This window comes from Podarcis cretensis, assembly GCF_951804945.1.
Source record: "Podarcis cretensis genome assembly, chromosome: 4".
Classification (NCBI taxonomy): Eukaryota; Metazoa; Chordata; class Lepidosauria; order Squamata; family Lacertidae; genus Podarcis; species Podarcis cretensis.
The window spans coordinates 54,261,246-54,274,602 of NC_137173.1; the positions used below are offsets into that span (position 1 = coordinate 54,261,246).

General features: G+C 44.6%; 2 protein-coding genes across 3 annotated transcripts in view; both read left to right on the forward strand.

Moving 5' to 3' along the window:
- KCNE2 (potassium voltage-gated channel subfamily E regulatory subunit 2) overlaps positions 1 to 13,357 on the forward strand; it is a 221,928-nt gene that overhangs the window by 126,642 nt on the left and 81,929 nt on the right. The window lies entirely within an intron of this gene.
- CLIC6 (chloride intracellular channel 6) overlaps positions 1 to 13,357 on the forward strand; it is a 136,769-nt gene that overhangs the window by 114,011 nt on the left and 9,401 nt on the right. Inside the window, exon 1 of one of the 2 annotated variants that reach the window (XM_079974899.1) lies at positions 2,169 to 3,766. The exons of the other annotated variant lie outside the window; for it this stretch is intronic. Within the exon in view, the coding sequence (XP_079831025.1) occupies positions 2,348 to 3,766 (1,419 nt within the window). The 5' untranslated portion in view covers positions 2,169 to 2,347. Of the gene's footprint in view, positions 1 to 2,168; positions 3,767 to 13,357 lie in introns of those variants that run through there. 2 annotated transcript variants of the gene reach the window in all.

Here is a 13,357-nt window from a genome sequence, read left to right on the forward strand (position 1 = left end):
GATGAGCTGACGGATCTGAGGACCGTCAAAGATGCCAGCTTTCAACTTCTCCATGGTCAATCCTGGAAAAGCCTGGCACAAGTAAGTGAAGCAGTCACCATCCTTGTCCAGAGCCTTGGTGAACTGCTTGATTAAGCCGAGCTTGATGTGCAGCGGTGGGAAGAGTATTCTGTCTCTGTCCACCAGAGGGTCGTTGATGACGTTCCTTTCTTTGCAAGGCACCAATTCCTCCCACACAGGCCAGTCCTTCTTCGTGTAATGCTGAGCACGGTCCCTACTATCCCACATGCACAGAAAACATGAGTACTTGCTGAAGCCAGACTGTTGTCCCAACAAAAAGTTCACCATCTTCAGGTCAACACAAATAAACCACTTATGCTGATCATAACCAATTTTCTCCAGCACATACTTCACCGCTTCATAGTTCTCCTTCAGTGTAGTCGAGTGAGCCAGGGGTATAGAGGCAAACTGGTTGCTGTTGTGTAGCAGAACACATTTCAGTGATCGCTTGCTGCTGTCAATGAACAGTCTCCAATCTTTGGGTTCATACTGTGGCACTCCAAGCTTGAGCAGAAGCTGCGCAATATCTGCTCAGTACACCAAGTCCTTCTCTTCCGAGAAAAAATGGAGATACTCTTGATGCCGGTTGTGGAAGAAGCTGATGCGAGCACTGTCAGAGAGGAGGTTTTTTCCCTTCAATCTGGATGACAACAGTTCGGCAGAGTCTTTTAACAAGCTGAGGTTGCAAACTAGATCATTCAACTCCTTTTGGGAAAATGGATGTGGAGCATCATCTTCAAGAACCACTTCTTCTTCTTCATGTCCTTCAACACTGGAGGCATCTTCGTCACTAATGTCAGGAAGTTCTCCAAAGATAGGCACTGGAATTTCATCACAATGAGCTACAGGACAACATGCTGATTGAAGATCAGGATACTTCGTGGGGCGACTGCCCCGTTAACTTAGTTTTGATCCCCCAACTTTATGCTTTGCCGCACCAATTTATGGAAGATTTCGAGGTTTTATGATTTCAAACTGATCCCTTTTCGACATAATCACCCAGAACTATCGGACCTGAATACTTCTTGTCATCAAAATAATCATTTCCAATCAAAACAATTATTCAACATGGCATTTTACCCCCACCAACTTCTTCTAAAATGCTCCACACAAGCGTACATGTGAACAACAACAAATTTGTTGTTGACCAGTGTAATGTGAAGAATCCTAGGCAGTAAATTACGGTAGTTTCTGATGTGCCAAAGTGGGTGCATAAGAACATTGCTTAGTTGATCCCAAGTTCATTCACAATTTGGATGTCGCCATCACTAACACAGCCAGAACCACCATCACAGTAAAAGGCACTTTGCAATGACCCAACTGGTTTGCTGTGAGAAACTGCATGCGCAGAGAACTGGAAATTCTGAACATGTTATTCCATTTTACTGCTAGTGTGTGTTGGTCCTGCTTTGTAAACTCCTGTCCGCTTTGAACCATAAGGCATTTCAGAAACTGGCCAACAGCTGCAGGGGGCTGAGTTGCGTGTACTTGCAACACTGTCATAAAGCTGCCCGGCATGGGTTGGGCTGGTGGCACAATGAAGTGCACACTGTATTGCATGTTGAGTGTGCACTGAAATTCATATACCCAAGCAAGCGCTGTCCAGCCAGCCTTCAGAACATGCCATGTAAATTGTTCCTCTAATCTATTTTTAATTGTGTAAAACCCCACCTTTAACAGTTTGGGGCTTTACAAAATCAACTAGACAAGGAGAAATAACAACAAAGCAAAAGAAGGAGCAAGGGTGTAGATGGAGCTCTCTGTAGAAAAGCCCAGGCATCCCTGAGCCCCTGTCCCAGTTTTGCCCATCTGCTTCCTTTTGTTCTTAGCCTCTTGCCACCTGTTTTCCTGTCTCTCCCTTTTGGCCTCTTTTCTCTCAGTATTGTCCGATGCCCTACTCTGAATTCCCCTACACTTTGCACCGCTGGCAGCTTCCCCTTAGATGTCCAGGCCGACCCTGTTACTCCCGTCGTCCTCCTAATTTCTCTTTGTCCGGGAGCAAAGCCCTCTTGGCAGGCGAGGCAAGAAAGGTGAGGGCACGGCCAGCTTCAACTGTTGCGCTTGAGCATGCGCGCACCGCTCCGGCGTGCTCCCTGATGGGGAGTCGAGAATGTGACCCTTGTCGCTGGCCAAGTCCCAGACTTAATCCGACTGTGTGAGCGCAGGGAGGAGGGCACAGTCGCCATAGCGGGAGCGGGAGCTGCGTGAGAGCCGAGGCGCCCTTGGTCCGCAGGGACGCGCACCTGTCACCTGCAATCAAGAACGCCCTTGGCCTGAGGAGGTCGGCATGGCCGAGGCGCAGGGGCAGCTCGAGGCAGCTCTGGCCCCGGATGCCGAAGAAGAAGCGCGGCAGAAAGGCGGGAACGAGAACGGAGCAGTGGAGGAGGATGAGAGGGGAGAGGAGGACACGGAGGAGCCCCCGGCCTCCACCTTCGCGGAGGACGAAGCTCCGCGCGTAACGCCTGAGGAGAAAGCCCGCGAAGAGGAAGGCGAGAGCCACGAGACGGGAGAAAGCAGCCTCAGCAGCCAGCAAAGCCGCGAAGATGGAGAGGCGCCCCCCAGTCCTGAGGGAGAGAAGGAGCGGGAGGAGGGCGGGGAGGCGAGTCCGGCCGGACGCCCTGCAGAGCGGGACGAAACGCGGGCGGCTGCGGGCGCCGCCGGCGAGGAAAAGACTGAGGGGGGCAGAGAAGCTGAGGAGGCGGCAGTTCCCGCGGCGTCGCCACAAGAAGAGGGGGAGCCGGGCGAGGCTCAGGGGGCGAGTGAAGAGGAGCCAGTGGACGGAGAAAGGAGTCCTGAAGGAGAGGAGCCGGGCGAGAGTCTGGGGGCGCCAGTGAACGAGGAAAGGAGTCCTGAAGGAGAAGCGTCGCCGGAACAAGAGGGGGAGCAGCCGGGGAAGACTCGGGGGGCGAGCGAAGAGAAGCCGGTCGACGGAGAAGAGACCCGCGAAGGAGAGGAGCCCCCACAACAAGAAGGGGAGTCGCTCGACACCAGGGGGCCGAGCGAAGAGGGGCCGGTCGAGGGGAGCTCTGAAGGAGAGGAGCCCCCACAACAAGAGGGGGAGCCGAGCGAGAGTCGGGGCGCGAGTGAGGAGCAGCCGGTGGTCGGAGAGGGAGGGGAGTCTGTGACAGGAGAGAGCGAGCAGGAAGAGGAAAAGCGCGGAGGAGATGAAAGAGAAGAGAGGAGCGAAGAAGCGCGCGAAAAAGAAAAGCTCGACGGAGAGGCGGAGGAGGCTGAGGCCGAGTTGGGAGAGCAGCGGAAACCTCCGGAGGCTCCCGCGGGAGAAGAAGAGACTCTGAGGGAAGAGAGGGAAGCCCCAAGCGGAGAAATTCTCGCCGAGGCTGCTGGAGGAGGAGACGCGCCCGAGGAAACCCCGGCAGATGAAGAAGAAGAAGAGGCGCGCGCGGAGGAAAGCGAAGCCCCGGGAAACCTCGAGGCGGGCGCCCAGGAGGAGGAGGAGGAGGAGGCTCCCCCGGCCTCGGGAGCGACGGAGCCGGCGCGAGAGGATGCTGATGAACGCACCAACCACCTGCAGGACGATTCTGCGGAGGGAGCCGTCGAAGGGGCCGCGGAGGCCGGCGATGCGCTCGGGGTGAATGGCATGCAGGGAAAGGAAGAGGAGGAGGAGGAAGCGGCGGCAGAAGAGCAGATCCCACTCGCCGCGCCGGTGGAAGAGGCGCAAGAGCATGACATCTCCCTCTTCGTAAAGGTAAGGGCACATTCGCCTGGAAAGCGAGCTGGTTGTGAAGCGAAGTGAGCTTAGAGGCAGGATCACCACCTGAATAGGGATAGTTAAGGCAGGATTTCCAATAGTTGCTTTGAAATGCAGTCCAAGACTTTGCGCACAAATCGACAGCTTTGGGCTTCGCCTCCGCTGTTCCCTGGCTCCCCGCTCATGCTGGTGAGCATGGCTTAGAATCCCACTACACATGCACTGGAAAAATTACCCGTTTATTACCTTGCGAGTGCAACAGAGTAAGTTAAATAATCATTTCTAAAGTGATCCGGAGTATTGCTTCCATCGCTGCTCCTGATCAAGAAGAGAGAAAGCAAACATTTTGGAACAATTTCTCTTGGTGAGCTTGGCAGAGCTCTGAATCTTCCTAAGAGCGCTCACAAACTTTCCCGCCAACAGAAATTACTTTTAAAAGCCTATGTGTTTCCCAGAGGTTGCCGCTGCATATGGTAAATTGCCTCAACATATTGCATACAAGATCTCTTTGCAGATATAAGCTACATAGATCCTCTGGTTATTATAAAGTACATTGGCTAAGCTAGTGCTGTTTAAATCAGACAGATGAAAATCCAGTTTTACTAAGATGATTTGGGTATTAAAGTCGGAGATAAATCTACTTTTGACTTCACGATTAAATAGGAACATGCTATGAAGCTGCATCATGCTCAGAAAAGTAATGCTGTCCTTCCAAACTGTAGAATTGACAAATGATATGGATCACACTGCCAGCAAGAAGTAGAAGAGTACAGTGGAATAAGATACATTACACATACTTAGAACTTTCCTCACCTCACTCTGAATGTGTTGGGGGTTTTTTAAGTGAAAAGGCATTCAGGTTTGGGGTTTACCATCTGTGTACTGAACTTTATGGCTTTTGCTGATACTGTAGTTGTAGTATCTAAGTCCCTTGCATTTTCTAAAGTTAGGACAAGTGCATCTTTTTTGAAGTACAATGGGGTATACTTTCAGAAGCTGTTGAGACATATGTACAGTATGTATGTATGTATGTATGTATGACATATGTATGGGGAAATCAGATCATGAGTAATAAGATCCACTACAGACAACTGAAAAATAACACATTGCATTCATTTAATTACCCACAAATCCCCCCAAGTTCTGGGGCCTGTACATGCATGACAACTTGAAAGTTTAGTTATCCTGGTCCATACGAGTCCATACCAGTGCAGAAGTTGCAAACAAAACAAGTCAAGTTTAGAGCTTGCCATGTTACATCTTAGAGCCACACAAAGCATTCAAGTGACTAAAAAAGCATGCAGATTTCTGGTTATGATTGTGTAGACTATTTATTTCCTTTTAAAACCACCCTTCATCAATTAAGATCCCAATATATCGAATTAAAACACCAAAATTGAATATAGCAAAACCAAAACATTAATAAACACTAAAATAAAACCCAGGGACTGTACATTAATTTAGCGCAATAATGAGGGGTAGGGATAGGGATTTACAATATAATTTGTAATTTACAATTTGCAAGATTTGTCTGTTTCTTTTTCTTCCTCCTATGTGACATATGGGGTAGCACAATACATTAAACCCATATTCAAGGGGCAATAAAACAAATACAGTGGTACCTCGGGTTACAGACGCTTCAGGTTATAGACGCTTCAGGTTACAGACTCTGCTAACCCAGAAATAGTACCTCAGGTTAAGAACTTTGCTTCAGGATGAGATCAGAAATTGTGCAGCGCTGCAGCAACAGGAGGCCCCATTAGCTAAAGTGGTTTCTCAGGTTAAGAACAGTTTCAGGTTAAGAACGGACCTCTGGAATGAATTAAGTTCTTAACCAGAGGTACCACTGTAAATGGCTAGAGCAGAGAAATTAAAGCCGTGAAACAGTGGGGATAGGTGTGCCTAACTCTTTCCTCACCCACTGCTTCTCTGCTCAATATTACTCCCCGCCCCCCACAATTTCCCAACAGAGGGTTTTCTTATGTTTGCAACCTACCATTAGGCCTTTAAGGTTTTCAGCAAAATTCAAATGGGTGGTAAGGGCCAACACAGGTATAAGATGCAGGGAGGGAGCAGCTGCAAGATTTTATTATTTGTTTATTTGTTGGAAGTTGAATAGTAGCATCCTGCCTCAGATGCAGTGGATGGGGCTGTCTTATTACCAGTGTGGCCATAAGATTCAACTGTCCGTCTGTTTGGCTACTGTACATGGAATAGCATCTGGGGTGCTATTTGTTCCACATTTCAGGCGGCACAATGTCTTGGCAGCCCTGTGGTGGTGCTTACTGTCATCCCAGATCTGGAAAAAGATAGGCATGAAAAAGAAGGTTCAGGACTACAAAGGGAACCTTTTCCAGCTCAAAGGCCGCATTCCTTTGTGGGAAAACCTATGAGGGCTGGATGCCAGTGATGGGTGAGGTCCAGAAGCAAAAGTGGATGGCGCTCTGGGGCAAAAGTGGGTGGAAAAATAGCTGCATCTACTTTTGTATAGTAAGTGGCATTCCAGCAACAAAAGAAGTCAGATGTTTCTAAACACGCTTCCCTCCAGGCCAGCACAAGGCATTACCACAGTCCAAGGATTTCCTCCAGCTGCAGCCAGGCAAAAGCACTTGCAGAAGGTGTGGAGAAAGGCTGGGGAAAGATGTAGCCTGGGGAGAGGGCATATGCAGCCTGAGAACTGAAGTGCAGAAAGACAGGTTTGGAGAGTTGCAATTTGGCTGCTGGGCCTGATGTTCTCCACCCCTGTTCCATATTCTGCATCCCTGAAAATATGGATAAACTGCTTATGAAAGGTTAAAATAAACTGGCTTCTGCAGGGAATCTTGTAAATATGCACACTTGCACACTTGTGCCATAAAAGGACACTGCATTTAATAGGAAAATGTATACAGAGTCACTCAATGTAAGAAGTTTGTACTTTGTTACGAAGATTTGTTGATCTATGAGAGGAGTAACTTGCCTAAACTCATGGGTGCCTGCTAAGCACTGCTACTGCTCATCAGGATTCTTTGGTCTATTTTGTCTTTGGTTATTTGCACTTGATGTTCAGGTTTTTGAGTAGCAATTCTTTTTATGCAACCCTGTTCAGCAGAAATATTTCTGAGAAAAGAATAAGAGTGAGTGCAAGAAAAATCCAGCCGCAACATTAAAAAAATGGGCCAGTTTCACTCTGCCTGATTTTATTCTTTTAGGTATGGGTATCTCCCATAGAAGAAGATAACCCAATATCCTGTCCTTTATGCAGCTATCCAAATAAGTTTTTAAACCGGTGAAGTCCTTTGCCTCCACAATTGCTCTAGTGAGATTATTGTTCTGGCCTCTTCATCTATGTATCTATCCAGTTCAGTTAAAACTCATATCCAGTCCAAACTTTCATGTAAATTGACCTCGAACTTTATTAGCAAACAACTTATAAATGTAGATGACCAAATACTTTGCTTTAGAAGAATGGTCAAACCCAAATGAGATAAAAGTATGGCTCAGGTGGAAAGATAATGCAAGGTTAGGCCCTCAAGGCCAGAGGGAGGCTTTTCCTCTTCTCAGGAGAATGTTCTAAACAGGATTATACACTGTATTCCAAATACTTGATCTGTTTCTAACAGATCAATATGAGAAATTGTAAGCAATTCTAAATATGGAGATTAGGGGCCAATATAATAAAATTTCCTATTGGGACCGAGCCATTATTTCAATGTATTACAATGCTAATAATAGAAACTCTTTGATTTTTCAGCCTAAGTCAATTAATCATAGAATTCATGAGGTTCATCTAGTCCAACTCCATGCAGGAATCTTTTTGCCCAACATGGAGCTTGAACCCACAATCCTAAGATGAAGTCTCATGCTTTGCCAGCTGAGCTATACCACCAAGTCATCTCCTAGAGTGCCCACAGCCTTTTTAAACCTCTCTCCTGTCCACAAATATTATTTCCCTGGTTCTCCTCCTCTCTGGTGGAAAATAGCTCTATCAAACTGTTGTTTTTCATTTTCATCTGTTACAGCACTAACATTTCATATAAGTTTTTTAAAAAGTCGATGCACTTGGTCTTTGTCTTATTAAGCAAGTGTTTCCTTAAGTGAAATGAGAAAGTCCCTTTGCTACTAAAGAAGTTCAGGGAAGTTCAGATAAGCTTGCATGCTTATCCATAGCAAAGCAGATCCTCTGAGGTTTGCTTAAGGTAAATGGATTTTTTTTTTTAATGCAAAACCAGGACACTACTATGGGAGCAGCAGAACATTTGCTAATGCTCTTGAGAGCTGGGGAAACCCATATTCTCCACTGTGAGACTGTGGCAACAGAGTGCAGTTGATTTTAAGCCATAGGGATTGAGACGTATACTTTATCGGTTTGGGAAGAAGGTTGCTTGCAGCCTCTGTTTGTGGGAAAATGGCAGGAACTCATAAATAACTCCTTTAACCAGAACTGAACTACAATAAAATGTTTCAAGTGGCATACTCTATTGGCATTTTATTCTCTAGCGCTTTATATCTATGGAATTTAATTTAATTTGCAAGCATTCTTCTGCTTGCTTTATTGATGGAATCACCAATCTTTCTAGGTCATTGGGCTTCTTTTTAATTTTTGAATGAGTGTTGTGGGCATCCCCCTCCCCTGAATCTGCCCCAACCTGAGAGAAAGAAAGCATGTGTACAGAAACACCCCTTTTCCAAGTGAACTGGTTAATAGATCCAGTAGAATGAATCTGAGCTTTTAAAAGCACAAATAGCTGAATGATGAAGCGGGAAAGAGTGTCCCTGATTCAACTTCCTGCTTCAGCTCTATGTACTTTTCAAGGAAGAAAAGGGTAATCACATTCACCATCACATGAACAAAGTGGGCAGTGAGTGGGGGGGGGGGGGTCAGCCAGAGGCTTCATATGCAGCATTGCTTCTGCTGGCACTACTCTAATGACCCCTGCTTGTCATTTGTTAAGGAAGGGTTCATACACGGTCACCATCAGTGACGCGCACTGCAGCCCTAATTATATCTACTCAGATGCTTTCTCCCAGATAAGTTGAACTGGGATTGCATCCCTTGTTATTTTAAATGGAAGTTGAATAAAATGTAAAGAAAACTCATCTGTTTGTGGAAGGGTCATGGTAGGGGAGCACTTGTCCGACAGGAAAAATGATCTAGGTTCAGTCCATGGCATCTTCAGTTAGAGCTGAGAAAGCCCTGAGCCCAAAACCCTGGAGAGCTACAACCAGTCAGTGTAGCTGATACTGAAATGGAGGGACAAATGGTCTCACTTGGTATACACACATATTCAATGTACAGTGGTACCTGTGGTTACATACGCTTCAGGTTACAGACTATGCTAACCCAGAAATAGTGCTTCAGGTTAAGAACTTTGCTTCAGGATAAGAACAGAAATCGTGCTCCGGCGGTGTGGCGGCAGCAGGAGGCCCCATTAGCTAAAGTGGTGCTTCAGGTTAAGAACAGTTTCAGGTTAAGTACGGACCTCCGGAACGAATTAAGTACTTAACCTGAGGTACCAGTGTATCCAGATTACTATGAATTTACTTTGGATCTTGGAAAAATTATGTTGATCACCATAATTTCTTAAATTACTCAAAAGTATTATATTTAGAACTTGGAATGGAGTTCATGAATTTTTTGTGTGAAAAACATATCAAAAAAGCTTACTTTATTACTGAACTCATCTTTTTTAGCAGCTTTTTAAATAGAGAAGGCAGAAAACATATGGTTCTATAATGCAGCTTAGGAAAAGCTGGAATTATGAATTCCTTTCATAACTCTTCAAGTGACTGTGTTATTAAGCCCCTGTGGCTGGTTCCTATAGCTTGCTTGCTTGCTTGCTTGCTTCCTTTATTTATTTATTTATTTGTTTGTTTGTTTATTTGGTTGGTTGGTTGGTGTCCAGTGCTGCAACTGTTTGAGTGGAAAGACTAATGTAATATGACTACCTCCTTCATCACCTTCTCCTTGCAGTCTTCTGCACATCTTCAAAATCTGCTCTGTTCTTTCAGCTCCCTTGGTTGCCTTCATGATGCCACACACTATCACTTCTTCCATCACAACATTCCTTCCACTCTTCTTTCTGCCTATGTCTTTTCCCCCAGGTCACTGCAACTGAACTTCCACTATTGATCCCAGGGGAGAGGGGCTACCAGCTCCACAGTAGGGAGTGGCCAGAGAGATATGGGGCAGGGTGGGGTGGGGGGAAGGTTGAGAGCAGTAGGCCATCACTATAGAACCATGCAGCCCTATTCCAGTCACTAATGTCTGATGATCTGAGGGAATCACACAGCTCTTGTTCTTAGAACCAAGTCATTTTGAGTTGTGTTATAGCATGTGAAGGTTATCTGATTTTAATGCTGATAATAAAATCCCATGATGTGATAAAGTACTGTATACATTTCCATTTGCTAATGTTTGTTTCTGTACTGATGAAAGAGTGAAGAGATTATGTGCCAATAGATTACCAAATGATCATTTCAGCTGCTAGTTAGCTTGTTTTTCTTATGTGGTGGTCCTGGGAATAATAATTGCAACTCCAATTCAAAGTCACAGTTGTATCTTTCCAACAGAGCTTGGGTCCCACCCTACGACAGGTGCTACACAAGACCTTAGTGCTGCTGTACAGGAGGCTGCCTTCTGCTGTGACTTGACACCCAGGAAACAGCCAAGAATATAGGCAGGAAGGCTCCTATGAATGTGAGGACCCACCTCTAGACTATATTCAGTAACAATGAAGAAGATGAAAATACTGACAGAGGGTAATAATTTGATAAATGTTGCTTGTACCATGCCTGCAAATTTCAGCCAGTTAGTAGTTACTGTTTTCCTTCTGGAAAGAAACAAAATCACATGTGGCATAAAATGCCCCAGAAATGCATTGAGTTTTGCTATTTACTATATTTACTATTTTTTTACTATACCTGCCAATGTTAGTGGATTAGGATTGTAACAACACCTCATCGTTTTTTCATAGGAGAATGATGAGGCAATGATAAAGAAACTGTGTGAAGTGTTTTGGGGACATCCATAGAATCATATAATTACAGTGTTAGAAGCGACCCAACCCCCTGCAATGCAGGGCTCTCAGCTGAAGCATCCATGACAGATGGCCACCCAACCTCTGCCTTAAAACTTCTAATGAAGGAGAGCAAACCACCTTCCAACCCTGGTGGACCCTGCTGGGGCTCATGAACACCAGGAAAAGACCAAGTATGTTGGGTTCTGACACCAACGCTGTGTGGTGGGGTACCTGTAATGGTTCTGAGAAGAGAGGTGTTGGCAGCCTGCTATATTTGTGCTTGGCCTGGCTCTTTATGCAAAGTGCTCATTCTTTTCACCATGACCATTTCACCATAGTTTTCAAGAGCACAGTTGACACCACTGGGCTAAGTGCATGAGGCCAAAGAAGAAGAAGAAGAAGATGAAGAAGATGAAGAGAGAGAGACGCCCATGCCAAGTGCTGTGTAATTTATGTGCTTATGTAGGGGTGCTGTGGTTGAGTTCAAGGTTAATTGGATGCCATGGCGGAATGGAGTGGGAAAAGCAGGGCAGTATGTTTGGCTCTCCATTGAGTCCACCACTTTTGCTTGTATAATATTGCAGATATTGCAAAAATGTTGCATGGCATTCTAACTTCCTTGAAGTGTTGCTGTTCCGAGTTGAAGCCAACAAGCCATGCCCTCCAGCAGGCCATTCCCAGCCTGGCTTTGCATTTTTCTTTTACAAATTGACACGCAACATTCCACAGTTGTGGAAAATCCCCAGTCCTCATTCGGTTGTTTTTGGCTTCCCCTTACAGCTTTTAATATTTTGTGGGAGTTTGTTGGGGGTACTTCTATAAACCCTGGAGTTTCCCAGAGCATTCTAGAACATTTTTGTTTCTCAGTATCCCCATTTTTTGGTTCCATTTTTGTCAACACTCACCACCTTAGTTTGCCATTAGATTGAGTGATGTTTTCAACAGGTTCTGGGAGAAAATCTGAGGAAGATTTGAATTTCACATAAGACAAGTCCAGCTGCTCTCCTGACATGACTCACCACTGCTCATTTTCAGCCCCACTAACAGCAGTGGTGTTAAGCAATGTTATTCTGTGCACTACTCTACTGCTGTTCTCATTGGTTCCACTTTCCAGACTTTTACCAAGGTTTTAAGTTTCTCATGGCGAAAGGTGGTTACCCCCCACTTATTCAAGTCCTTTATTCACAAAATGCACCCAAGATATTTTCCATCTTTAACTTAAAAATAAACAAATCCTGCCCACAAAGGAGAGAACAATTCTTTTCATGTTTTAACTTCACCATTTGGCCCCAAAACAGGAATTAGGATTAACACTGCTAGATTGCTTCCTTCTCCATCTAATCCCTGCCAAGCTTTCCCAACGCCCTCTCATGTTTTTAAAAGTATTTGTTCATGGTACGTTATAGATTTTTTTATTTTAAATGTGTCTTCCATTTAGAGGAGTGAGAAATATACAAAATGTGAAGTATCATATGTTAAAGTATAAAACAGGATGTGTAATTAAAGTACCAGTTAATCTGTTTTTCCCAGCCCTATAATGTGTTCCAGAATATAATGCTCTTTTGTTAAAATAATTCCCCTTAAGAATTTAACAAGGCTATAAAGTTCTCCCCTCTACTTATTGATGTGCAGTGTTCAGCTGGTCTCCTGCCATGTTATTAAATACGGATTAGAAATAGCATTGGCACCTTGAAACCATAATTCTTGCAAAAGGATAAATAGCAAATAGAATTTGATTTGTTGCTTGTGTACTTCTGACCTTGTTCTACTCAGTTTAAGGGGGAAAGTGCAGAAGGAACTGGATCTTTCAGCAGAGTTTACGAGGAAGAACAATTCAGTTTTGATCTGTGTAGGCTAAGAATATCACCCCTTTAATCCAGTGACCTGTAAAGGAATATGCAAACTAGCCAAAAGTGCCAGCTACATCAAACAACACACCATTCCGTATCAGGCTTTTGACGGTTTCTTATTTATTTATTTATTTTACGGCTGAAAATATAAAAATACAGATGAAACTATTTCTGAAAAAAGTGCTGTGAGGTTTGTAGGAGAAATATACCTCTGTTTTCCACTGGGTGTGTATATTTAGCTAGTGATTAAGGCTAATTGAGCCATGGAGGGCTGAGGGGGATTTTTACCTCACAAGCGGAAGGGGCAGATACAGGTTATATTAGGGGCATGTGGCTTATGCAGTTCAAGAAAAGGAAGAGGAGTTTCTCTCCCCTGCTGCTCTTTTGCCACAGTTCTCAAACTGTGCCATTCAAGGGCCTATTAATAAGGTAAAAAGTTCTGGTTTATTTAAATTTAAATAAAAACCTGTGGAGTGGTCTAGGAGATAGATAGATAGATAGATAGATAGATAGATAGATAGATAGATAGATAGATAGATAGATATAGATAGAGTGCAGGTTATTTATTTCACTTGTATACCACCTTTACATTAAAAAGTGCTCAAGGTTGTTAACTTGACGACCAAATAAATCCTCAATAGAAAAGAACATTATGAATAACAAAATAAACATTATTAACTAACATCAATGTTAAGCCTAAGGTATGAGTTCCAGACATAACCCTGCTACTTTTACAC